The 27,500-nt window shown below is 49.2% G+C and overlaps 1 protein-coding gene across 2 annotated transcripts in view; it reads right to left on the bottom strand.

Annotated features, from left to right (window-relative positions):
- The window catches only part of cfap65 (cilia and flagella associated protein 65), a 68,663-nt gene that overhangs the window by 10,922 nt on the left and 30,241 nt on the right, over nt 1-27,500 (bottom strand). The window contains exons 9-25 of one of the 2 annotated variants that reach the window (XM_041868823.2): nt 18,205-18,473; nt 17,622-17,819; nt 15,276-15,662; nt 14,899-15,036; nt 14,465-14,704; nt 13,992-14,216; nt 11,894-12,037; nt 11,578-11,743; nt 7,223-7,387; nt 6,762-6,975; nt 6,335-6,463; nt 6,017-6,193; nt 5,596-5,662; nt 5,214-5,324; nt 4,803-4,994; nt 4,199-4,357; nt 3,222-3,353 (exon numbers count right to left, since the gene is read on the bottom strand). In XM_041868823.2, the coding sequence (XP_041724757.2) occupies nt 3,222-3,353; nt 4,199-4,357; nt 4,803-4,994; nt 5,214-5,324; nt 5,596-5,662; nt 6,017-6,193; nt 6,335-6,463; nt 6,762-6,975; nt 7,223-7,387; nt 11,578-11,743; nt 11,894-12,037; nt 13,992-14,216; nt 14,465-14,704; nt 14,899-15,036; nt 15,276-15,662; nt 17,622-17,819; nt 18,205-18,473 (3,113 nt within the window). The remainder of the gene's footprint in view (nt 1-3,221; nt 3,354-4,198; nt 4,358-4,802; nt 4,995-5,213; nt 5,325-5,595; nt 5,663-6,016; nt 6,194-6,334; nt 6,464-6,761; nt 6,976-7,222; nt 7,388-11,577; nt 11,744-11,893; nt 12,038-13,991; nt 14,217-14,464; nt 14,705-14,898; nt 15,037-15,275; nt 15,663-17,621; nt 17,820-18,204; nt 18,474-27,500) is intronic. The other variant, XM_045214168.1, reaches the window with a different exon arrangement.

The following is a 27,500-nucleotide window of genomic DNA, read 5'->3' as shown; positions in this document are numbered from 1 at the left end:
AGTATGTCCAGTACGCTGCAGTATGTACAGTATGTCCAGTACGCTGCATTATGTTCAGTATGTACAGTACGCTGCATTATGTCCAGTACGCTGCAGTATGTCCAGTATGTCCAGTACGCTGCATTATGTCCAGTACGCTGCAGTATGTACAGTACGCTGCAGTATGTACAGTACGCTGCAGTATGTTCAGTATGTCCAATACGCTGCAGTATGTACAGTATGTCCAGTACGCTGCATTATGTGCAGTATGTCCAGTACGCTGCAGTATGTTCAGTATATCCAGTACGCTGCAGTATGTCCAGTACACTGCAGTATGTCCATTATGTCCAGTACACTGCAGTATGTACAGTACACTGCAGTATGTCCAGTATTTCCAGTACCCTGCAGTATGTCCAGTACACTGCAGTATGTCCAGTGTATCCAGTACACTGCAGTATGTACAGTATATCCAGTACGCTGCAGTATGTCCAGTACACTGCAGTATGTCCATTATGTCCAGTACACTGCAGTATGTCCAGTACACTGCAGTATGTCCAGTATTTCCAGTACCCTGCAGTATGTCAAGTACACTGCAGTATGTCCAGTGTATCCAGTACACTGCAGTGTCCAGTATGCTGCAGTATGTCCAGTATATCCAGCACACTGCAGTATGTCCATTATGTCCAGTACGCTGCAGTATGTCCAGTACACTGCAGTATGTCCAGTATATCCAGTACACTGCAGTATGTCCATTATGTCCAGTACACTGCAGTATGTACAGTATATCCAGTACACTGCAGTGTCCAGTATATCCAGTACACTGCAGTATGTCCAGTATATCCAGTACACTGCAGTATGTACAGTATATCCAGTACACTGCAGTGTCCAGTATGCTGCAGTATGTCCAGTATATCCAGTACACTGCAGTATGTCCATTATGTCCAGTACGCTGCAGTATGTCCAGTACACTGCAGTATGTCCAGTATATCCAGTACACTGCAGTATGTCCATTATGTCCAGTACGCTGCAGTATGTCCAGTACACTGCAGTATGTCCAGTATATCCAGTACACTGCAGTATGTCCATTATGTCCAGTACGCTGCAGTATGTCCAGTACGCTGCAGTATGTCCAGTATGTACAGTGCGCTGCAGTATGTACAGTACGCTGCAGTATGTCCAGTACGCTGCAGTATGTCCAGTATTTCCAGTACACTGCAGTATGTCCAGTACACTGCAGTATGTCCAGTATTTCCAGTACACTGCAGTATGTCCAGTACACTGCAGTATGTCCAGTATTTCCAGTACCCTGCAGTATGTCCAGTACACTATAGTATGTACAGTATATCCAGTACACTGCAGTGTCCAGTACACTGCAGTATGTCCAGTATATCCAGTACACTGCAGTATGTCCATTATGTCCAGTACGCTGCAGTATGTCCATTATGTCCAGTACGCTGCAGTATGTCCAGTATGTCCAGTACGCTGCAGTATGTCCAGTATATCCAGTACACTGCAGTATGTCCATTATGTCCAGTACGCTGCAGTATGTCCAGTACGCTGCAGTATGTTCAGTACACTGCAGTATGTCCATTATGTCCAGTACGCTGCAGTATGTCCAGTACACTGCAGTATGTCCAGTACGCTGCAGTATGTCCAGTATGTCCAGTGCGCTTTAGTATGTCCAGTATGTCCAGTACACTGCAGTATGTCCAGTACACTGCAGTATGTACAGTATATCCAGTACACTGCAGTATGTCCATTATGTCCAGTACACTGCAGTATGTCCATTATGTCCAGTACGCTGCAGTATGTCCAGTACACTGCAGTATGTACTGTATATCCAGTACACTGCAGTATGTCCATTATGTCCAGTACACTGCAGTATGTCCATTATGTCCAGTACGCTGCAGTATGTCCAGTACGCTGCAGTATGTCCAGTACACTGCAGTATGTACAGTATATCCAGTACACTGCAGTATGTCCATTATGTCCAGTACGCTGCAGTATGTCCAGTATATCCAGTACACTGCAGTATGTCCAGTACGCTGCAGTATGTCCAGTATGTCCAGTGCGCTGCAGTATGTCCAGTATGTACAGTACACTGCAGTATTTCCAGTATGTACAGTACACTGCAGTATGTCCAGTATGTACAGTACGCTGCAGTATGTCCAGTATGTACAGTACACTGCAGTATTTCCAGTATGTACAGTACGCTGCAGTATGTCCAGTATGTACAGTACACTGCAGTATTTCCAGTATGTACAGTACGCTGCAGTATGTCCAGTATGTCCAGTACGCTGCAGTATGTCCAGTATGTCCAGTGCGCTGCAGTATGTCCAGTATGTCCAGTACGCTGCAGTATGTCCAGTATGTCCAGTGCGCTGCAGTATGTCCAGTACGCTGCAGTATGTCCAGTGCGCTGCAGTATGTCCAGTATGTCCAGTGCGCTGCAGTATGTCCAGTATGTACAGTACACTGCAGTATTTCCAGTATGTACAGTACGCTGCAGTATGTCCAGTATGTCCAGTGCGCTGCAGTATGTCCAGTATGTCCAGTGCGCTGCAGTATGTCCAGTACGCTGCAGTATGTCCAGTACGCTGCAGTATGTCCAGTACGCTGCAGTATGTCCAGTATGTCCAGTGCGCTGCAGTATGTCCAGTGTACAGTACAATCATAGATATATCTGACCACAGTATCTCTGCGTTAGATGTTGACGATGAGTGTCAGGTGTCTCCTCTCAAACACACATTTTGATTTAGACCTTTTTTGGAAGTACATACCGTCTGTAACGGCAGGAAATGACGATAGTTGCTCAGTGAAACTCCACCTTTGGTGAGTAACCAATGTATTTTGATAGAACGCTTGCAGAGAGGTTCCTGTGCGTTAGAGAGGGGACGCCTCACACTCATCGACCACATCTCTAACACACAGATACTGGGGTCAGATATATCCAAACCCGACCACATCTCTAACACACAGATACTGGGGTCAGATATATCCAAACCTGACCACATCTCTAACACACAGATACTGGGGTCAGATATATCCAAACCCAGCTACACAAACTCACTAACACCCCTATGGTCTCCTTGAAAAATTGGTATTTTGACCTCAATGGGACAATCTGGTTAAATAAAAGGTTAAAACGTACATTTATCAGGCATATACTGTACTAGAAAAGTTTGTGGTTATACACACATCCTTAAAAACGTTGATGCTGGGCTAATATACTGCACTCTAACCTGGTCAGTCAGGCTCCAGGCATAGAGGACTCTGTCACTGTGGGAGACGTTGGTCAGGAACAGGACCCGTGTGGAGCGAGTGCAGACTGGGATGTCCCCAAGGGACACTCTCTCCTCTGACAGGAACAGCACCTGCAGACGAGACGGAGGGTTGTGAGTCTAGTGCTTGTTACCTACTAGAGGCTATCACACTTCTTCACCAAAACATTGACCAATAGGAGCCCCAGGACAGCTACCAAAACATTGGCCAATAGGAGCCCCAGGACAGCTACCAAAACATTGGCCAATAGGAGCCCCAGGACAGCTACCAAAACATTGGCCAATAGGAGCCCCAGGACAGCTACCAAAACATTGGCCAATAGGAGCCCCAGGACAGCTACCAAAACATTGGCCAATAGGAGCCCCAGGACAGCTACCAAAACATTGGCCAATAGGAGCCCCAGGACAGCTACCAAAACATTGGCCAATAGGAGCCCCAGGACAGCTACCAAAACATTGGCCAATAGGAGCCCCAGGACAGCTACCAAAACATTGGCCAATAGGAGCCCCTGGACAGCTACCAAAACATTGGCCAATAGGAGCCCCAGGACAGCTACCAAAACATTGGCCAATAGGAGCCCCAGGACAGCTACCAAAACATTGGCCAATAGGAGCCCCAGGACAGCTACCAAAACATTGGCCAATAGGAGCCCCAGGACAGCTACCAAAACATTGGCCAATAGGAGCCCCTGGACAGCTACCAAAACATTGGCCAATAGGAGCCCCAGGACAGCCAGAGGGGCATAAAAGGATTCCATGGTGACATTAGATATATGATACAATAGTGTAATAATGCCATTAAACAGATGCTTTTTTTTATCCAAAGTGACTTTGTCATGCGGGTGATTCTGGGAATCGAGTCAACTATCCTGTCATGATCTACCAACTGAGCCAAACAGGACCAGGTAAGACTATATGGGAATAGATGGGCCACTCACCTGGTTGGGCAGGGGCATCCTCTGTGTGCTGGGGACAGACATGTACGCATCACGGAGCTGTACTGGTGCCGACTCCCCCAGCGCCCGGTTATCAAACCCACAGCCTTCAAACGTCATCAGCATAGTGTCTCCCTCCAGCACATGGACAGGGATGTCCACCTGGAAACAAACACAGGACTGTGTGAGGAGGAGGGAGATGTTACAACGGCAGGAGAGAGGAGGAGGAGGAAGATGTTACAACGACAGGAGAGAGGAGGAGGAGGAGGAGGAAGATGTTACAACGACAGGAGAGAGGAGGAGGAGGAGGAAGATGTTACAACGACAGGAGAGAGGAGGAGGAGGAAGATGTTACAACGACAGGAGAGAGGAAGAAGAGGAGGAAGATGTTAAAACAGCAGGAGAGAGGAGGAGGAGGAAGATGTTACAACGACAGGAGAGAGGAGGAAGAGGAGGAGGAAGATGTTCCAATGGCAGGAGATGGCATCTAGAATACCTAGAAGGATACCAGTTTTTCCCCGTCGGACTTCGGACTCCAACTGCAAATCTAGGGTTGCAGGCCAGTCTCTCTAAGCTCTAGGCTACCTAACAGGGGGTTGCTACTCACACTGTACGTCTTGGCCTCCAGGGGGGAGATGACCCACTCCAGCAGGGCTGTCCTGCCAGGCTTCACCTCTCCCTGGGGGTTGAGACACTGCAGCACGGGGTGACCAAAGTTATCAGCCGTCAGCTGTTCCAGGGGCTCTGTGTCCACACGGTACCTCAGAGGGACAGCCCCTCCATTGTGCAGCTCATACACCTGCAATACACCAACCAGACACTATAACGACACTCCATGATGAAGGGATGAAGAATTAGCTGAAACTGAGGGGAGAAGTGAATGATGAGCTTTCTGGTGCAATTATAGCCGTCTTGGCGTCACCAAGGCGGGTTCTATACATCGGTGACGGACGAGGTGTGTTTGACCCTTACATTGCAAACCAATCACTTATTGTGAACCCTGAGCAGGGAGTCTAACCTGTTTAGGTGGGTTGAACCCCCCGATGGCCACTGGGGCAAAGACGTGCTTGGTGGACGTGAAATGGAGGTAGTGTCTGTCTCTCTCCACTGTCACTCCCATGAAGTTGAACTGCACACAGACAAAACAGAGACCGACAGTATTATCAGCATGAGATACAGTATGGTACTGCCTTATTCCATTCTCAGCCCAGACATCTAAAAGGATGGTTTCCCGAAACTACTCCTGGTCCTGGACTAACAAGCATGTTCAATGGAGAGGCTTAAAATTGTACGCACTCACTAAACTGTAAGTCGCTCTGGATAAGAGCGTCTGCTAAATGACCAAAAAATGTCAAATGTAATCTGTTTCCCGGGAAAACCGGTCTGTCTCTCTGTCTCACCAGAATCTCTCTGCCGTGAGAGAGCTTGAACAGAACGGGGAGGTGGTCAGTACCAGCAAAGTCATGTCTGTGAAGAAGAACAACATGTAAAGGATATTCATCTCATCACGTCATTACTTTCTTGAATGATTTATTATTAAGGTCTATTATTTTGTTGTGTATCCAACCTCAATTCCAGACTTCCTCACTAGCCGAGTGATCTGGAAGTATGGCAACATGAGACTAGGGCAAGGGGCAGGCGATAAGTAGAAATAATAATGCACCTACAGTATTTGAAAATAACTGCCCTTCTTCTGGCCCACAGATTGATTTTGACGACTAAAATCGGGGCCCCAAAGAAATCTGTGTGGACCTTGAATTTCTAAATCCCGATGTGGCCCCTCAAGCCAAAAGGTTTGCCCACCCCTGGACTAGGGCATACCTGTAGGTAAATGTCACTGCCTTCTGCTGTCCTGGATGTAGTTTACCAGAGGGGGGTTCTATGTTAAACAGCCTGTTCTCCTGCACCTTCATGTGGTGGAGCTCTGTAGTACTGAACTCTCCCGTCTCAGCCCAGTACTCAAGCTCTATCTGCTGGTCCTCTGGGAACAGGAACGACCTGGAGGGAGGTTAGCGTAGCATAGCATAGCTTAGTTTAGAGCATAACATAACATAGCATAGCATAGAAAAGCACAACATAGCATAGCATAGCATAGCATAAGATAACATAGCATATTAGCATAGCATAACAGATACTGACCACTCGACAGGGATGCTCCCAATGTTCTCAAACATCAGCAGCACACTAGAGGGGTCTGAGCCCAACGGAGCAGCGCTGAAGTTGAAATCCAACATGGCCGACGTGAAGATGGAGGGACAGCGACGCAGACTGGAGGAGGTGGGGGACAGACACAGGTCAGATACACAGTATATGTAACTCCAGACCAATTCAATACAATGCTATTAGAAATGCCACAAACGTTCATAGATGGGTGGATAGGGTCGGGCTCAATTCACGTTTCAATTGAGTCTTTTTGGATTTTCAGTTTATTTTCTGAATTGACTGAATTGAAAAGGAGTTGAACCCAACCCCGAAATGGGATTTAGCTCATTTTGTCTTGTTTCTCTCCCCAGTCACCAAGAGACTTGTGTTTATCTGACAAAGTCCATAGTCTCTGCTAACCCACCTGTGTCTGGTGGGCACCCGGTAGGTGAGCTCCGGCGGGGCGGGGTCTCTCTGCAGGTGGGCGTTGAGGTGGCCCAGTGAAAAGAGGCTCCAGAGCTGCAGCTTGCTGAGCCCATCCATGCTGCCACTGCAACGCACATCTGTCACCTCCAGGGTGGGGAACACCCCCTCACCCCGCACCTGGCACAGAGGCTGGGGACCATCCAGCACAGAGCCTGGGGCACAGACGAGGACAGGGAGGCAGAGACAGGGGGAAAGACAGACAGCCAGGGACCACGGACGAGCAACACAGCCGACCACCGGGAGGAGAGAGTATAGAGAGAGGAGAGAGACAGACAGACAAGGGAGAGGGAGAGGGAAAGGTTAGGAAAACTTCTTAAAAACAACCATTACATCACAGTTGGTCATTCAAATCCTGATGCTGGTCACAGTGTGTGTCTGCTGCCTAGCATGGGGACCTACCTGCAGAGCTGAGTGTCTGGTAGGTCAGGTCCCAGCAGTATCTGGTCCTCCTGGCAGGCCTCACAGTGGAGCGGATCAGCAGCCTGGAGCGAGCTGGGATGGTGCCGCTCACAGTGTCCAGCTCCAGGACAGGGGTAAAGCTATTAACCACTGGACCTGGAGGAGCTGGAAGAGATGGGTCTGTTAGGGGACAGTACACAAGCCATGGCCAAAGACAGACTCCAGCGGCAGAAGATTTTGGTGGCTTTATGAAAAGGACTAAGTAAGTAGCCTGACAATTCAACAATTCGAGATGAAGTAGCGTGGAAAAAAGAATGGGGGGGGGAAATATACTTCTCCCATGGGCAAAGAAATTCAAAAGGGGTGATGATATTAATTAATAGTAATTTCGATCCAAATGTGCAAATTGTACAAATAGATACACAAGGTAGATGGATTATTTTAAATATGTTATTGGACCATAAACAGATATGGCTCATTAACCTTTACGGACCAAATAATGATGATCCACAATTCTTTGACAATATATATAATAAATTATCAAGCCTGCAAGCAACTCAAGACAATATTATTATGGTGGGGGGATTATAATACTGTTTTAAATAGCTCAATGGACCGTAAAGGAAATCACACCACAAACAATCACCCACATGCTCTTAAGGAAATTGTGAATGTCATGGATACATTAGAACTAGTAGATATATGGAGGCTTAAATATACTGATCTAGTGAGATATACATGGCGGAGACTGAATCAAGCTAGTCGTCTTGACTTCTTTCTTATCTCATTCTCGTTGGCACCAAAAGTAAAAAAAGTGTTGATAGGGGACAGAATGCGGTCAGACCATCATGTAATAGGCATATATATTACTCTTACTGAATTTCCATATGGGCGAGGATATTGGAAATTTAATCAAAGCCTATTGGATGATAATTTATTTATAATTAGAACAAAGGAATTTATAACTGATTTTTTCCAACATAACATAGGTACAGCGAATCCCCTTATTGTATGGGACACCTTTAAATGTGCCTTTAGAGGCCATGCAATTCAGTACTCATCTCGAAAACAAAAGCAATTTAGGTCAAAAGAGTTTATACTAAGAAAGGAAATAGAAAGTCTAACAGAACAGATAGATGGCAATAAAAACTGTAACATAGAGGCTCAGAATAAATTAGAGGAAAAACAAAAAGAAATGGAGAAACTTATTCAAGAAAGATCAAGTGTAACATATTATAAAAATAAAGCAAACTGGATGGAATATGGGGAAAAATGCACAAAATTCTTTTTTAATCTTCAACATAGGAATGCTACCAAAAAGAACTTAATGAAACTGGTTACAATTGACGGAGTCACCCATGATTCACCAAATGACATTTTGAAGGAAGAAACAAAGTACTTTAAGCATATGTTTTCTTTTCAGTCGCCTCCATCTCCTCTAACTGAAGCTAATTGTAGAGATTTTTTTCTATTGATAATGTCAAATTAACAGCCACACAGAAAGACTCATGTGAAGGTGAAATTACAGAGGAGGAACTTCTGGATGCAATTAAAGACTTTAAGTCTGGGAAAACTCCAGGGTTGGATGGCATACCAGTCGAGGTATACCAAACCTTTTTTGATATACTAAGAGGACCGTTATTAGCATGTTTTAACCACTCCTATGTAAATGGTAGATTATCTGACACTCAAGAAGAAGGACTGATCTCATTATTACTGAAACAGGATACAAGTGGAAAATATAAAGATCCAGTCCATTTACAAAATTGGGGCCCCTTACACTTCAGTGTTGTGATGCAAAAATCCTAGCAAAATGTATAGCGCATAGAATTAAAAAGGTATTGCCGGATATTATTCATTCTAATCAGACAGGTTTTTTACATGGAAGATACATTGGAGATAATATAAGGCAAGTATTGGAAACATTAGAACACTATGGAAAATATGGGAAACCAGGCCTGCTATTCATAGCAGACTTTGAAAAAGGCATTTGATAAAGTTCGACTGGGGTTTATATATAAATGCCTGGAGCATTTCAATTTTGGAGAATCTCTTATAAAATGGGTCAAAATCATGTATAGTAACCCTAGGTGTAAAATAGTAAATAATGGCTATTTCTCTGAAAGTTTTAAACTGTCAAGAGGAGTGAAACAAGGTTGTCCACTATCGGCATATCTATTTATTGTGGCCATCGAGATGTTAGCGATTAAAATCAGATCTAATAATAATCAGAGGATTAGAAATAAAGACCTTAAAAACAAAGGTGTCATTGTACGCTGATGATTCATGTTTTTTTAAATCCACAACTAGAATCCCTCCACAGCCTCATAGAGGATCTAGATACATTTTCTAACCTCTCTGGATTACAACCAAATTATGACAAATGTACTATATTACGTATTGGATCACTAAAAATACAATTTTTACATTACCATGTAGTTTACCAATAAAATGGTCTGATGGTGATGTGGATATACTCGGAATACATATCCCAAAGGAAATAAATGATCTCACTTCAATAAATTTTAATAGAAAATTAGCAAAAATAGATAAGATCTTACTACCATGGAAAGGAAAATACCTGTCAATTTGTGGAAAAATCACCCTGATTAACTCATTAGTATTATCACAGTTTACCTATTTGCTTATGGTCTTGCCTACGCCTAGCGAACAGTTTTTTAAATTATATGAGAAAAAAATATTCCATTTTATTTGGACGGCAAGCCAGACAAAATTAAAAGAGCATATTTATATAATGAATATGAATTCGGAGGACAGAAATTATTAAATATTAAAGCATTAGACCTATCACTAAAAGCTTCAGTCTTACAAAAGTTATACTTAAATCCGAACTGGTTCTCAAGCAAATTAGTAAGATTGTCTCACCCAATGTTCAAGAAAGGCCTTTTTCCCTTTATTCAGATTACAACCTCACACTTTCAGTTATTTGAAAAGGAAATAATCTCCCAAATGTCACTATTTCTAAAACAAGCCATAGAAAGTTGGTTGCAATTTCAATTTAATCCTCCAGAAACGACAGAACAAATAATGCAACAAATATTGTGGTTAAATTCAAATATACTAATTGACAAAAAACCTTTATTTTTTGACAGAATGTTTAAAAAAGGTATAATCTTTGTAAATGATATCATCGGTAGGACTGGTGGAGTTATGACGCACATGCAGCTAACAAAAACATATGGAAATGTCTGCTCTACCCAAAATTACAACCAAATAATGGCAGCTTTACCGCAAAAAATGGAAGAGGAAAGTGGAAGGGGGAGAAAGTAAGGAACTTGTCTGTCGGCCTTGCATTAAAGAACATAATTGGTTAAGGAAAACTGTGATAAATAAAAAAATATATCAGTTTCACTTAAGGACCAAAGGATTGACAGCCGTCCCATATAGATTGCAAAATAGTTGGGAAGAGATCTTTGATGTACCGATCCCATGGCATAGTGTTTATGAACTGACACGCAAAACGACACCGGATTCAAAAATTAGAATCTTTCAATTTAAATTATTATATAAAATCCTTGCTACCAATAGAATGTTATTTATATGGGGATACAATCTTCCCAGCTCTGCAGATTTTGCTGTGAAGAGACGGAATCATTGGACCATTTGTTTTGGTTCTGTCCATTTGTAGCTTGTTTTTGGACACTGGTCCAGGAATGGCTAAAGGATTGCAATATTTACCTGGAACTAACCTTGCAGATAGCATTACTGGGTGATCTGAAAAGCCATAGTCAATCAATCAATAATATAATAATACTTTTAGCAAAGCTGTTTATTTTTAACTCTCAATCTGTAGAAGCAATGAGAATAGAAAGGTTCAGAACTTTTGTAAAACATCACAGTACGGTTGAAATATATATGGCAAATAGAAATCCGATATGGATGGTGTTAAGAGATAGATGGGAGGTATTGAATAGAGTTGAAGGATGGGACTAATAACAAATAACAACAAATAATAACAAAGATAGCTAATAATGTAAAGCATACTGTGTCCATAATAAGTATTGCTGTACCAACTCTGTGAGATCTCAGGATGCTGTACCAACTCTGTGAGATCTCAGGATGCTGTACCAACTCTGTGAGATCTCAGGATGCTGTACCAACTCTGTGAGATCTCAGGATGTTGTACCAGCTCTGTGAGATCTCAGGATGTTGTACCAACTCTGTGAGATCTCAGGATGCTATACCAACTCTGTGAGATCTCAGGATGCTGTACCAACTCTGTGAGATCTCAGGATGCTGTACCAACTCTGTGAGATCTCAGGATGTTGTACCAACTCCGTGAGATCTCGGGATGCTGTACAAACTCCGTGAGATCTCAGGTGTCTCATACGTACCAACAGTGTCTTTCTGTGTGTTCTCAGACAGCCCCGGGTCCAGTAGGCTCTGTTGTACGGCCAAACAGAAGCTGACAGAACAGGAGCCGTTGTTGATGAGAGGCACCTCGAAGGACCTGCAGTCTCCCACCAACACCTCCCCGAGGTCCAGCACCGCACGCTCTGCCTGGAGAGAGTCAATTACACAGAGTTTCCAGAGTTTGCCCCACTAACACAGACACTAACACAATCCACCTGTCCCAAGTTGTCAGTTCAATGCAGATAAAGGAGAAGGAGACCAGGAGGATGATTGAGATGCTCTGAGGAGACAAAACACCTGGATGGATCCTTTGGAGGCCATGCCCACAACCTTCAGGGGGAGGCGAGACCTGCATCCAGGCGTCTGGATTGGCCAGAAGGTCAGGTTGGGCTTCAGATTGTAAACCATTTCCTCAAATGGGGTGAAGGACCACGTCTGCACCTAGGAGGAGGACAATCACACCCTCTACTTAACCTCTACTTAACCAGCACAGTTCAAACAGGATTCAGAGGTTTTTATTTAATCAACAATCATCTGAATCACAATTTTTGGCAAAATGTTCAATCATCCATATCGTCGAGGGAAATGGAACATTCAGCCAAGACACCAAGTTCCCAGCCTGACAAAGACCTTGAAACACCGAACTCAATCAACAGCGAGTATCAATCTTTCTTTCAAAGACAGCCAGTCCCACCAGCATTGTCATGACTCTTGCCCTGGAGACAGCTATGCAGAGCGGTCACTAGCTGCTACAGCCACAAAGTCATAAAATCTGATTTTAAACATAACCCTAACGTTAACCACACTGCTAACCCTAATGCCTAAATCTTACCTTAGATTAAGACCCAAAAGCAAATTTCGTTTTCATGAATTTTTAAGATATATACAGTTGAAGTCGGAAGTTTACATACACTTAGGTTGGAGTCATTAAAACTTGTTTTTCAACCACTCCACAGATTTATTGTTAACAACCTATAGTTTTGGCAAGTCGGTTAGGACATCTACTTTGTGCATGACACAAGTAATTTTTCCAACAATTGTTTACAGACAGATTATTTCACTTATAATTCACTGTATCACAATTCCAGTGGGTCAGAAGTTTACATACACTAAATTGACTATGCCTTTAAACAGATTGGAAGATTCCAGAAAATGATGTCATGGCTTTAGAAGCTTCTGATTGGCTAATTGACATAATTTGAGTAAATTGGAGGTGTACCTGTGGATGTATTTCAAGGCCTATCTTCAAACTCAGTGCCTCTTTGCTTGACATCATGGGAAAATCAAAAGAAATCAGCCAAGACCTCAGAAAAAAAACAGGTACAAATGTATCTATATCCACAGTAAAACGCGTCCTATATTGACATAACCTGAAAGGCCGCTCAGCAAGGAAGAAGCCACTGCTCCAAAACCGCCATAAAAAAGACAGACTACGGTTTGCAACTGCACATGGGGACAAAAATCGTACTTTTTGGAGAAATGTCCTCTGGTCTGATGAAACAAAAATATAACTGTTTGGCCATAATGACCATTGTTATGTTTGGAGGAAAAATTGGGCTGCTTGCAAGCCGAAGAACACCATCCCAACCATGAAGCACGGGGGTGGCAGCATCATGCTGTGGGGGTGCTTTGCTGCAGGAGGGACTGGTGCACTTCACAAAATAGATGGCATCATGAGGAAGGAAAATTATGTGGACATATTGAAGAAACATCTCAAGACATCAGTCAGGAAGTTAAAGCTTGGTCGCAAATGGGTCTTCCAAATGGACAATGACCCCAAGCATACTTCCAAAGTTGTGGCAACAAAGTCAAGGTATTGGAGTGGCCATCACAAAGCCCTGACCTCAATGCTATAGAAAATGTGTGGGCAGAACTGAAAAAGTGTGTGCGAGCAAGGAGGCCTACAAACCTGACTCAGGTCCACCAGCTCTGTCAGGAGGAATGGGCCAAAATTCACCCAACTGATTGTGGGAAGCTTGTGGAAGGCTACCCGAAACGTTTGAACCAAGTTAAACAATTTAAAGGCAATGCTACCAAATACTAATTGAGTGTATGTAAACTTTTTACCCACTGGGAATGTGATTAAAGAAATAAAAGCTGAAATAAATCATTCTCTCTACTATTATTTTGACATTTCACATTCTTAAAATAAAGTGGTGATTCTAACTGACCTAAGACAGGGAATTTTTACTAGGATTAAATGTCAGGAATTGTGAAAAAACTGAGTTTAAATGTATTTGGCTAAGGTGTATGTAAACTTCCGACTTCAACAGTATATAGCCAATTTGACTTTGCAGCTGGCCCATCTAGCGGAAACCGCCCAGTTCTGCCTCCAGAGCAAGATTCATGACAATAAACGTCAACCTGCATCCCACCAGCCCCGTCTTTCCCTCACCATGTTCTCATTGGGCTGCAGGACTCCCGTGTCAGGCGCCACAGAGATGACGCATTGGTCTGGTCCTGGGATCCTCCAGCGGAACTTCAGAGGTAGCCTGGTCAGGTTCCTGACCCTGTAGGGTCGCTGGGAGCAGGATCCCACCGCCGTGGGTTTGAAGAACAGGCTGCCCTCCCCTTCCAGAGACACACACAGCTTCTCCACCACACTCACCACCGACAGCTCCTACAGGGTAATACAGACGGCCACAACCCCAGAGCAACACTTTTTTATTAACGTTAGCATTTTGAAGGGAATCAGCCGTAGCGAGGCGCTTCTAAGCAGATTTGTTCATCTTGATCACATAATGAGTAGTTATTTGGGATCCAAGGTGATTTGTAGATCAGTGATTCTGTGCCGCAACGTGCTCAGGGTGATCCCCTCAAACACACTAACTGTCTGAAAAGGACCTATGGTACAGCCTGCTGTGCTACCTGGGTGTGCTTGGAGCTGGCATTGAAGTGCAGGGTGAGGGGTAGCTTGGCAGGGCAGTCCTCTGCTGGGGTGGTCCTGAGGGTGAGGATCTGGTGGTGTCCCGGCTGGACCAGGCCGCTGGTGGGCTGAACAGTGACTGAAGGACACTCCTCTGGGTCCAGCCTGAACACCAGGGGTAGGTCCCCTGTGTTCTCCAGGAGCACAGTCCTGTAGGAGACCAGGCTCAGAGCAGGGAAGACCTGGAGAGAGAGGAGGAGGAGGAGGAGGAGGAGGAGGAGGAGGAGGAGGAGGAGGAGGAGGAGGAGGAGGAGGATGAAGAATTTAGAAAATGTCCATTGAGATGTAGCCTTTATTCCAGGTTCTGAACAGGACTTTGGCGTGAGACTGATCCAGATTGTGTGAGGACAGTTGACGGTGCTATGCCTGTCCTCACCACTTGGGGGTGCCGAAGGGAGAAGCGGGGTATGAAGTGCTCCCGTCCAGGCTGGAAGGAGTGTCCACTGACCCGGACTGTGACACACCAGGGAGGCCACAGGGTGCGGTCCTCTACCTGGCGATGGTCCCTCAACACCTGGAGAGAGAGGTGGGCAAGATCAGAGCGGTTTCACTACCCGTAATGAGTCGACATTGTTACAGTTGAGAAAGTTATATGTAAAGCTTCAGCTGAGATGCTTCCTGTGATTTTGACCATTCACACTGCCTGCACAGGTCTGTCTTAAAACATAGAGTTTATCTATCTAAGATCAGAACAGGGAATAAAATAAACCTAAACCTAAATAATTAAATAAAACGTTTTTTCTTTTAAATGACCTTGTAGAAAGCAAAGCACTCTAGCTGTGCCCCATGGAAGGTGTTGTGCTGCTGGGGCGCGTAGCTGACTCTGAAGGCAGTCGACTTCAGGGGTCCCAGATCACACGACGAGGGTGTGACACAGAAGGGGGAGTTAGGAGCGGGGGTCCAGACCAGGCTGAGCTTGCCCTTGGTGTGGTTGGAGACAGTCACAGATTGGGAGGTGGACAGGGAGCCGTTGTAGAACAGCAGCTCTGGGGGATCCACCGTGAGGTGGGAGAAGGAGAAGGGGAAACTGTCGCTGCTGACCCCCTCACCGCTGCCTCCTAGCTCGGCCTCCAACTTGCCCCCTGCACAGCCCTGGAAATATTCCTCCGTAGGCCTCTTCTCTGGCACAGCAGCAGGGTCCTAGAAAGTTTAGAGTTTCATTAGTCGTATGTACAGGATACACATGGTGGTATACATCGTCCAATGTAAATGCTTACTGCAGGTTTAGCATGACTATAATACAGGAAGGGTCAATTTATAGTCCAATATTTACACGTGTTTTGGGAATGGGAGTATTGGGGAGCGAGAGTTTACGTTGTGTAGTATTAGCAACAGTAAATAAAAGCCTGGTAGCAGCAATTGTGAGGTGTAGTGTGTGTAGTGTGTGTGTGTGTGTGTGTGTGTGTGTAGTGTGTGTGTGTGTGTGTGTGTGTAGGTGTGTGTGTGTGTGTGTGTGTGTAGTGTGTGTGTGTGTAGGTGTGTGTGTCTGTGTGTGTGTGTGTGTGTGTGTGTAGGTGTGTGTGTGTGTGTGTGTGTGTGTGTGTGTGTGTGTGTGTGTGTGTGTGTGTGTGTGTGTGTGTGTGTGTGTGTGTGTGTGTGTGTGTGTGTGTAGGTGTGTGTGTGTGTGTGTGTGTGTGCTAAGGTGTGGAGAATCAGAGCAGGTGGTCAGTCCAGTTGAAGTGTTCAGCAGTCTGATGGCTTGGAGATAGAAACTGTCTCTGAGCCTGTTGTTATCAGACCTCATGCTGTGATCCCGTCTGCCAGACGATAAGGGAGAGAACAGCTCGTGGCCGGGGTGTGTTGGGTCCTTGATGATGCTGGGGGAAATCCTTAGGCACCGTTTCAAGTAGATGTCATAATGTCAGGTTCAGGGATGGGGGTCAAATCTATTTTAATTTCATTGATTCCAACTGAAATTCCAATTCCAAGTTTCTCATTGCTTTTCACGAGGACAATTTGAATGTCAGTTTACTTCGAAATGAAAATGACCCTGCCAGAGAGATGTCATAGTGTTACAGCTTAACATCAAAGCAAGCTATGAGGCTGATTACCTATAAGATATCCTATTAAGACCGTTGAAGCTGAGCTCGGTACCAGACTAGGGCTCAACAGAGAAGTAACCAGGCCATGATGAGATAAAATAAAATGGTGGAAACTTGGTCTAAGGCGCTGCATCGCAGTGCTAGCTGTGCCACTAGAGATCCTGGTTCGAATACCATAAGCTGCCTCAACATCATTTTAGAGAATTTGGTAGTACGTCCAACCGGCCTCACAACTGCAGACCACGTGTAACCACACCAGCCCAGGACCTACACATCCGGCTTCTTCACCTGCGGGATCGTCTGAGACGAGCGAGCCAGACAGCTGATGAAACTGTGGGTTTGCACAACCAAATAATTCATGCCCAGGTGTATAGGAGTCAAAATACCTCCCGAGTGGCGCAGTGGTCTAAGGCACTGCATCGCAGTGCTAGCTGTGCCACTAGAGATCCTGGTTCGAATCCAGGCTCTGTCGATAGCCGGCCGCGACCGGGAGACCCAATTGGTCCAGGGTAGGGGAGGGAATGGCCGGCAGGGATGTAAGCTCAGTTGGTAGAGCATGGCGTTTGCAACGCCAGGGTTGTGGGTTCGATTCCCATGGGGGCCAGTATGAAAAATAAAACAAATGATGTACGCACTCACTAACTGTAAGTCGCTCTGGATAAGAGCGTCTGCTAAATGACAAAAAAAAAGCTAAGAAGATCCAGACTCCTGCATATGTAAAGGACGAGTACCACTTCCTCCTGATTCGCATCGTACCCGAGGCTCTAAAACCAGGACTTCTAAATACATTTTTAAAAATATGCCATTTAGCAGACGCTTTTATCCAAAGCGACTTATAGTCATGCGTGCATAAATTTTTTACGTATGGGTGGTCCCCGGGGATTCGAACCCACTACCCTGGCGTTACAAGCGCCGTGCTCTGCCAATTGAGCTACAGAGGACTTCTGCCTTTCTTGCAAACACACATGACCGACCCACCTGAAGCGTCTCATCCAGTTGTGCCACTGAAAATCTAGCTATGCGGCAGCGCAAGTGGTGGTGTGAGTGAGTTCCGTACCTCTTGTAAAAGCAGAGCCCCGTCCCGGTCCACCTGTATCTTGCCTTCCGCCAACATGGCACCGACTACATCAGGAGGGTAGCAGGTGAGTCCCCGGGCCAGGTGCTGCCGGTACATGACCAGGTGTCTGGGGTGAAGGATGGCTGGTTTCAGCTGCTCAGAGTGACAGGTCCCTATCAGGTCCAGGAACAGAGGCTCCTGAACAGGGAAGAAACTAATTAGCGATTGTTAGTATAGTATAGTATGTGTTGGTTTGTATAGTATGTGTTGGTTTGTATAGTATGTGTTGGTTTGTATAGTATGTGTTAGTATAGTATAGTATGTGTTGGTTTGTATAGTATGTGTTAGTATAGTATAGTATGTGTTGGTTTGTAGTCTTAAAGCTAACGGCTTTCTCATGTTCATTCTGAACGAGACATGGAAGTGTGGCAATGCGAACCTAGATAATGTCCCTCACAAAGCGCCACACATTCAACATATGCTACATATTGAAAAGCAATGACTGAATTGAACTGGTGCTGCATTAACCTAAAAGTCTCCTGTAGGCTATAAGACATCAGCCCTCTGATCCCCAGACCCTCACCCTGTGTAGCAGCAGGCAGACAATCCTCCTGTGGTGTCCCATGGGGTGGTGTGGTCTGAAGAGCAGGCGTAGGCTCCGGTGGCTGTTGGGCGGCAGGGTACCACAGGCTGGCTCTAGGGTGAAGACGCTATAACCTGTGGCATCCAAGTCAAACTGGTACTGGGCATCCACAGAGGAGGAGTTGATGATGTCCACGGTAAGCATGGCCTCCTCACCCTCATCCACACAGCCAAAGTCCAGCACAGAGGTGGACAGGGACACCTGAGGACCTGTAGAGGAGGAGGAGGGAGAATCAAGATGGAGGAGACAGGGACACCTGAGGACCTGTAGAGGAGGAGGAGGGAGAATCAAGATGGAGGAGACAGGGACACCTGAGGACCTGCAGAGGAGGAGGAGGAGGGAGAATCAAGATGGAGGAGACAGGGACACCTGAGGACCTGCAGAGGAGGAGGAGGAGGGAGGATCAAGATGGAGGAGACAGGGACACCTGAAGACCTGCAGAGGAGGAGGAGGAGGGAGGATCAAGATGGAGGAGACAGGGACACCTGAGGACCTGCAGAGGAGGAGGAGGAGGGAGGATCAAGATGGAGGAGACAGGGACACCTGAGGACCTGCAGAGGAGGAGGAGGGAGAATCAAGATGGAGGAGACAGGGACACCTGAAGACCTGTAGAGGAGGAGGGAGGATCAAGATGGAGGAAACAGGGACACCTGAAGACCTGTAGAGGAGGAGGAGGAGGGAGGATCAAGATGGAGGAGACAGGGACACCTGAGGACCTGCAGAGGAGGAGGAGGGAGGATCAAGATGGAGGAGACAGGGACACCTGAGGACCTGCAGAGGAGGAGGAGGGAGAATCAAGATGGAGGAGACAGGGACACCTGAAGACCTGTAGAGGAGGAGGGAGGATCAAGATGGAGGAGACAGGGACACCTGAAGACCTGCAGAGGAGGAGGAGGAGGGAGGATCAAGATGGAGGCGACAGGGACACCTGAAGACCTGTAGAGGAGGAGGAGGAGGGAGGATCAAGATGGAGGAGACAGGGACACCTGAAGACCTGCAGAGGAGGAGGAGGAGGGAGAATCAAGATGGAGGAGACAGGGACACCTGAAGACCTGCAGAGGAGGAGGAGGGAGAATCAAGATTGAGGAGACAGGGACACCTGAAGACCTGCAGAGGAGGAGGAGGGAAGAGGATCAAGATGGAGGAGACAGGGACACCTGAAGACCTGCAGAGGAGGAGGAGGAGGGAGGATCAAGATGGAGGAGACAGGGACACCTGAAGACCTGTAGAGGAGGAGGAGGAGGGAGGATCAAGATGGAGGAGACAGGGACACCTGAAGACCTGCAGAGGAGGAGGAGGAGGGAGGATCAAGATGGAGGAGACAGGGACACCTGAAGACCTGTAGAGGAGGAGGAGGAGGGAGGATCAAGATGGAGGAGACAGGGACACCTGAAGACCTGCAGAGGAGGAGGAGGGAGGATCAAGATGGAGGAGACAGGGACACCTGAAGACCTGCAGAGGAGGAGGAGGAGGGAGGATCAAGATGGAGGAGACAGGGACACCTGAAGACCTGCAGAGGAGGAGGAGGAGGGAGGATCAAGATGGAGGAGACAAGGACACCTGAAGACCTGCAGAGGAGGAGGAGGAGGGAGGATCAAGATGGAGGAGACAGGGACACCTGAAGACCTGCAGAGGAGGAGGAGGAGGGAGGATCAAGATGGAGGAGACAGGGACACCTGAAGACCTGCAGAGGAGGAGGAGGGAGGATCAAGATGGAGGAGACAGGGACACCTGAAGACCTGCAGAGGAGGAGGAGGAGGAGGGAGGATCAAGATGGAGGAGACAGGGACACCTGAAGACCTGTAGAGGAGGAGGAGGAGGGAGAATCAGGATGGAGGAGACAGGGACACCTGAAGACCTGCAGAGGAGGAGGAGGAGGGAGGATCAAGATGGAGGAGACAGGGACACCTGATGACCTGCAGAGGAGGAGGAGGAGGGAGGATCAAGATGGAGGAGACAGGGACACCTGAAGACCTGCAGAGGAGGAGGAGGAGGGAGGATCAAGATGGAGGAGACAGGGACACCTGAAGACCTGCAGAGGAGGAGGAGGGAGAATCAAGATGGAGGAGACAGGGACACCTGAAGACCTGTAGAGGAGGAGGAGGAGGAGGGAGGATCAAGATGGAGGAGACAGGGACACCTGAAGACCTGCAGAGGAGGAGGAGGAGGGAGGATCAAGATGGAGGAGACAGGGACACCTGAAGACCTGTAGAGGAGGAGGAGGAGGGAGGATCAAGATGGAGGAGACAGGGACACCTGAAGACCTGCAGAGGAGGAGGAGGGAGAATCAAGATGGAGGAGACAGGGACACCTGAAGACCTGTAGAGGAGGAGGAGGAGGGAGGATCAAGATGGAGGAGACAGGGACACCTGAAGACCTGCAGAGGAGGAGGAGGAGGAGGGAGGATCAAGATGGAGGAGACAGGGACACCTGAAGACCTGCAGAGGAGGAGGAGGAGGGAGAATCAAGATGGAGGAGACAGGGACACCTGAAGACCTGCAGAGGAGGAGGAGGGAGAATCAAGATTGAGGAGACAGGGACACCTGAAGACCTGCAGAGGAAGAGGAGGGAAGAGGATCAAGATGGAGGAGACAGGGACACCTGAAGACCTGCAGAGGAGGAGGAGGAGGAGGGAGGATCAAGATGGAGGAGACAGGGACACCTGAAGACCTGCAGAGGAGGAGGAGGGGGGAGGATCAAGATGGAGGAGACAGGGACACCTGAGGACCTGCAGAAGAGGAGGAGGAGGGAGGATCAAGATGGAGGAGACCGGACACCTGAAGACCTGCAGAGGAGGAGGAGGAGGGAGGATCAAGATGGAGGAGACAGGGACACCTGAAGACCTGTAGAGGAGGAGGAGGAGGGAGGATCAAGATGGAGGAGACAGGGACACCTGAAGACCTGCAGAGAAGGAGGAGGGAGGATCAAGATGGAGGAGACAGGGACACCTGAAGACCTGTAGAGGAGGAGGAGGAGGGAGGATCAAGATGGAGGAGACAGGGACACCTGAAGACCTGTAGAGGAGGAGGAGGAGGGAGGATCAAGATGGAGGAGACAGGGACAACTGAAGACCTGTAGAGGAGGAGGAGGAGGGAGGATCAAGATGGAGGAGACAGGGACACCTGAAGACCTGTAGAGGAGGAGGAGGAGGGAGGATCAAGATGGAGGAGACAGGGACACCTGAAGACCTGTAGAGGAGGAGGAGGAGGAGGGAGGATCAAGATGGAGGAGACAGGGACACCTGAAGATCTGTTGAGGAGGAGGAGGAGGGAGAATCAAGATGGAGGAGACAGGGACACCTGAAGACCTGCAGAGGAGGAGGAGGGAGAATCAAGATGGAGGAGACAGGGACACCTGAAGACCTGTAGAGGAGGAGGAGGAGGGAGGATCAAGATGGAGGAGACAGGGACACCTGAAGACCTGTAGAGGAGGAGGAGGAGGGAGGATCAAGATGGAGGAGACAGGGACACCTGAAGATCTGTTGAGGAGGAGGAGGAGGGAGGATCAAGATGGAGGAGACAGGGACACCTGAAGACCTGTAGAGGAGGAGGAGGGAGGATCAAGATGGAGGAGACAGGGACACCTGAAGACCTGCAGAGGAGGAGGAGGGAGGATCAAGATGGAGGAGACAGGGACACCTGAAGACCTGCAGAGGAGGAGGAGGAGGAGGGAGGATCAAGATGGAGGAGACAGGGACACCTGAGGACCTGTAGAGGAGGAGGAGGAGGGAGGATCAAGATGGAGGAGACAGGGACACCTGAAGACCTGTAGAGGAGGAGGAGGAGGGAGAATCAAGATGGAGGAGACAGGGACACCTGAGGACCTGCAGAGGAGGAGGAGGAGGGAGGATCAAGATGGAGGAGACAGGGACACCTGATGACCTGCAGAGGAGGAGGAGGAGGGAGGATCAAGATGGAGGAGACAGGGACACCTGAATACCTGCAGAGGAGGAGGAGGAGGGAGGATCAAGATGGAGGAGACAGGGACACCTGAGGACCTGCAGAGGAGGAGGAGGGAGGATCAAGATGGAGGAGACAGGGACACCTGAGGACCTGCAGAGGAGGAGGAGGGAGAATCAAGATGGAGGAGACAGGGACACCTGAAGACCTGTAGAGGAGGAGGGAGGATCAAGATGGAGGAGACAGGGACACCTGAAGACCTGCAGAGGAGGAGGAGGAGGGAGGATCAAGATGGAGGCGACAGGGACACCTGAAGACCTGTAGAGGAGGAGGAGGAGGGAGGATCAAGATGGAGGAGACAGGGACACCTGAAGACCTGCAGAGGAGGAGGAGGAGGGAGAATCAAGATGGAGGAGACAGGGACACCTGAAGACCTGCAGAGGAGGAGGAGGGAGAATCAAGATTGAGGAGGCAGGGACACCTGAAGACCTGTAGAGGAGGAGGAGGAGGGAGGATCAAGATGGAGGAGACAGGGACACCTGAAGACCTGTAGAGGAGGAGGAGGAGGGAGGATCAAGATGGAGGAGACAGGGACACCTGAAGATCTGTTGAGGAGGAGGAGGAGGGAGGATCAAGATGGAGGAGACAGGGACACCTGAAGACCTGTAGAGGAGGAGGAGGGAGGATCAAGATGGAGGAGACAGGGACACCTGAAGACCTGCAGAGGAGGAGGAGGGAGGATCAAGATGGAGGAGACAGGGACACCTGAAGACCTGCAGAGGAGGAGGAGGAGGAGGGAGGATCAAGATGGAGGAGACAGGGACACCTGAGGACCTGTAGAGGAGGAGGAGGAGGGAGGATCAAGATGGAGGAGACAGGGACACCTGAAGACCTGTAGAGGAGGAGGAGGAGGGAGAATCAAGATGGAGGAGACAGGGACACCTGAGGACCTGCAGAGGAGGAGGAGGAGGGAGGATCAAGATGGAGGAGACAGGGACACCTGATGACCTGCAGAGGAGGAGGAGGAGGGAGGATCAAGATGGAGGAGACAGGGACACCTGAAGACCTGCAGAGGAGGAGGAGGAGGGAGGATCAAGATGGAGGAGACAGGGACACCTGAGGACCTGCAGAGGAGGAGGAGGGAGGATCAAGATGGAGGAGACAGGGACACCTGAGGACCTGCAGAGGAGGAGGAGGGAGAATCAAGATGGAGGAGACAGGGACACCTGAAGACCTGTAGAGGAGGAGGGAGGATCAAGATGGAGGAGACAGGGACACCTGAAGACCTGCAGAGGAGGAGGAGGAGGGAGGATCAAGATGGAGGCGACAGGGACACCTGAAGACCTGTAGAGGAGGAGGAGGAGGGAGGATCAAGATGGAGGAGACAGGGACACCTGAAGACCTGCAGAGGAGGAGGAGGAGGGAGAATCAAGATGGAGGAGACAGGGACACCTGAAGACCTGCAGAGGAGGAGGAGGGAGAATCAAGATTGAGGAGACAGGGACACCTGAAGACCTGTAGAGGAGGAGGAGGAGGGAGGATCAAGATGGAGGAGACAGGGACACCTGAAGACCTGTAGAGGAGGAGGAGGAGGGAGGATCAAGATGGAGGAGACAGGGACACCTGAAGATCTGTTGAGGAGGAGGAGGAGGGAGGATCAAGATGGAGGAGACAGGGACACCTGAAGACCTGTAGAGGAGGAGGAGGGAGGATCAAGATGGAGGAGACAGGGACACCTGAAGACCTGCAGAGGAGGAGGAGGGAGGATCAAGATGGAGGAGACAGGGACACCTGAAGACCTGCAGAGGAGGAGGAGGAGGAGGGAGGATCAAGATGGAGGAGACAGGGACACCTGAGGACCTGTAGAGGAGGAGGAGGAGGGAGGATCAAGATGGAGGAGACAGGGACACCTGAAGACCTGTAGAGGAGGAGGAGGAGGGAGAATCAAGATGGAGGAGACAGGGACACCTGAGGACCTGCAGAGGAGGAGGAGGAGGGAGGATCAAGATGGAGGAGACAGGGACACCTGATGACCTGCAGAGGAGGAGGAGGAGGGAGGATCAAGATGGAGGAGACAGGGACACCTGAAGACCTGCAGAGGAGGAGGAGGAGGGAGGATCAAGATGGAGGAGACAGGGACACCTGAGGACCTGCAGAGGAGGAGGAGGGAGGATCAAGATGGAGGAGACAGGGACACCTGAGGACCTGCAGAGGAGGAGGAGGGAGAATCAAGATGGAGGAGACAGGGACACCTGAAGACCTGTAGAGGAGGAGGGAGGATCAAGATGGAGGAGACAGGGACACCTGAAGACCTGCAGAGGAGGAGGAGGAGGGAGGATCAAGATGGAGGCGACAGGGACACCTGAAGACCTGTAGAGGAGGAGGAGGAGGGAGGATCAAGATGGAGGAGACAGGGACACCTGAAGACCTGCAGAGGAGGAGGAGGAGGGAGAATCAAGATGGAGGAGACAGGGACACCTGAAGACCTGCAGAGGAGGAGGAGGGAGAATCAAGATTGAGGAGACAGGGACACCTGAAGACCTGCAGAGGAGGAGGAGGGAAGAGGATCAAGATGGAGGAGACAGGGACACCTGAAGACCTGCAGAGGAGGAGGAGGAGGGAGGATCAAGATGGAGGAGACAGGGACACCTGAAGACCTGTAGAGGAGGAGGAGGAGGGAGGATCAAGATGGAGGAGACAGGGACACCTGAAGACCTGCAGAGGAGGAGGAGGAGGGAGGATCAAGATGGAGGAGACAGGGACACCTGAAGACCTGTAGAGGAGGAGGAGGAGGGAGGATCAAGATGGAGGAGACAGGGACACCTGAAGACCTGCAGAGGAGGAGGAGGGAGGATCAAGATGGAGGAGACAGGGACACCTGAAGACCTGCAGAGGAGGAGGAGGAGGGAGGATCAAGATGGAGGAGACAGGGACACCTGAAGACCTGCAGAGGAGGAGGAGGAGGGAGGATCAAGATGGAGGAGACAAGGACACCTGAAGACCTGCAGAGGAGGAGGAGGAGGGAGGATCAAGATGGAGGAGACAGGGACACCTGAAGACCTGCAGAGGAGGAGGAGGAGGGAGGATCAAGATGGAGGAGACAGGGACACCTGAAGACCTGCAGAGGAGGAGGAGGGAGGATCAAGATGGAGGAGACAGGGACACCTGAAGACCTGCAGAGGAGGAGGAGGAGGAGGGAGGATCAAGATGGAGGAGACAGGGACACCTGAAGACCTGTAGAGGAGGAGGAGGAGGGAGAATCAGGATGGAGGAGACAGGGACACCTGAAGACCTGCAGAGGAGGAGGAGGAGGGAGGATCAAGATGGAGGAGACAGGGACACCTGATGACCTGCAGAGGAGGAGGAGGAGGGAGGATCAAGATGGAGGAGACAGGGACACCTGAAGACCTGCAGAGGAGGAGGAGGAGGGAGGATCAAGATGGAGGAGACAGGGACACCTGAAGACCTGCAGAGGAGGAGGAGGGAGAATCAAGATGGAGGAGACAGGGACACCTGAAGACCTGTAGAGGAGGAGGAGGAGGAGGGAGGATCAAGATGGAGGAGACAGGGACACCTGAAGACCTGCAGAGGAGGAGGAGGAGGGAGGATCAAGATGGAGGAGACAGGGACACCTGAAGACCTGTAGAGGAGGAGGAGGAGGGAGGATCAAGATGGAGGAGACAGGGACACCTGAAGACCTGCAGAGGAGGAGGAGGGAGAATCAAGATGGAGGAGACAGGGACACCTGAAGACCTGTAGAGGAGGAGGAGGAGGGAGGATCAAGATGGAGGAGACAGGGACACCTGAAGACCTGCAGAGGAGGAGGAGGAGGAGGGAGGATCAAGATGGAGGAGACAGGGACACCTGAAGACCTGCAGAGGAGGAGGAGGAGGGAGAATCAAGATGGAGGAGACAGGGACACCTGAAGACCTGCAGAGGAGGAGGAGGGAGAATCAAGATTGAGGAGACAGGGACACCTGAAGACCTGCAGAGGAGGAGGAGGGAAGAGGATCAAGATGGAGGAGACAGGGACACCTGAAGACCTGCAGAGGAGGAGGAGGAGGAGGGAGGATCAAGATGGAGGAGACAGGGACACCTGAAGACCTGCAGAGGAGGAGGAGGAGGGAGGATCAAGATGGAGGAGACAGGGACACCTGAGGACCTGCAGAAGAGGAGGAGGAGGGAGGATCAAGATGGAGGAGACCGGGACACCTGAAGACCTGCAGAGGAGGAGGAGGAGGGAGGATCAAGATGGAGGAGACAGGGACACCTGAAGACCTGTAGAGGAGGAGGAGGAGGGAGGATCAAGATGGAGGAGACAGGGACACCTGAAGACCTGCAGAGAAGGAGGAGGGAGGATCAAGATGGAGGAGACAGGGACACCTGAAGACCTGTAGAGGAGGAGGAGGAGGGAGGATCAAGATGGAGGAGACAGGGACACCTGAAGACCTGTAGAGGAGGAGGAGGAGGGAGGATCAAGATGGAGGAGACAGGGACAACTGAAGACCTGTAGAGGAGGAGGAGGAGGGAGGATCAAGATGGAGGAGACAGGGACACCTGAAGACCTGTAGAGGAGGAGGAGGAGGGAGGATCAAGATGGAGGAGACAGGGACACCTGAAGACCTGTAGAGGAGGAGGAGGAGGAGGGAGGATCAAGATGGAGGAGACAGGGACACCTGAAGATCTGTTGAGGAGGAGGAGGAGGGAGAATCAAGATGGAGGAGACAGGGACACCTGAAGACCTGCAGAGGAGGAGGAGGGAGAATCAAGATGGAGGAGACAGGGACACCTGAAGACCTGTAGAGGAGGAGGAGGAGGGAGGATCAAGATGGAGGAGACAGGGACACCTGAAGACCTGTAGAGGAGGAGGAGGAGGGAGGATCAAGATGGAGAAGACAGGGACACCTGAAGATCTGTTGAGGAGGAGGAGGAGGGAGGATCAAGATGGAGGAGACAGGGACACCTGAAGACCTGTAGAGGAGGAGGAGGGAGGATCAAGATGGAGGAGACAGGGACACCTGAAGACCTGCAGAGGAGGAGGAGGGAGGATCAAGATGGAGGAGACAGGGACACCTGAAGACCTGCAGAGGAGGAGGAGGGAAGAGGATCAAGATGGAGGAGACAGGGACACCTGAAGACCTGCAGAGGAGGAGGAGGAGGAGGGAGGATCAAGATGGAGGAGACAGGGACACCTGAAGACCTGCAGAGGAGGAGGAGGAGGGAGGATCAAGATGGAGGAGACAGGGACACCTGAGGACCTGCAGAAGAGGAGGAGGAGGGAGGATCAAGATGGAGGAGACCGGGACACCTGAAGACCTGCAGAGGAGGAGGAGGAGG

This window comes from Coregonus clupeaformis, unplaced genomic scaffold (assembly GCF_020615455.1).
Source record: "Coregonus clupeaformis isolate EN_2021a unplaced genomic scaffold, ASM2061545v1 scaf0207, whole genome shotgun sequence".
Lineage (NCBI taxonomy): Eukaryota > Metazoa > Chordata > Actinopteri > Salmoniformes > Salmonidae > Coregonus > Coregonus clupeaformis.
Note: the sequence above shows the minus strand (reverse complement) of the source record. Positions and strands in the feature narration are given on the sequence as shown.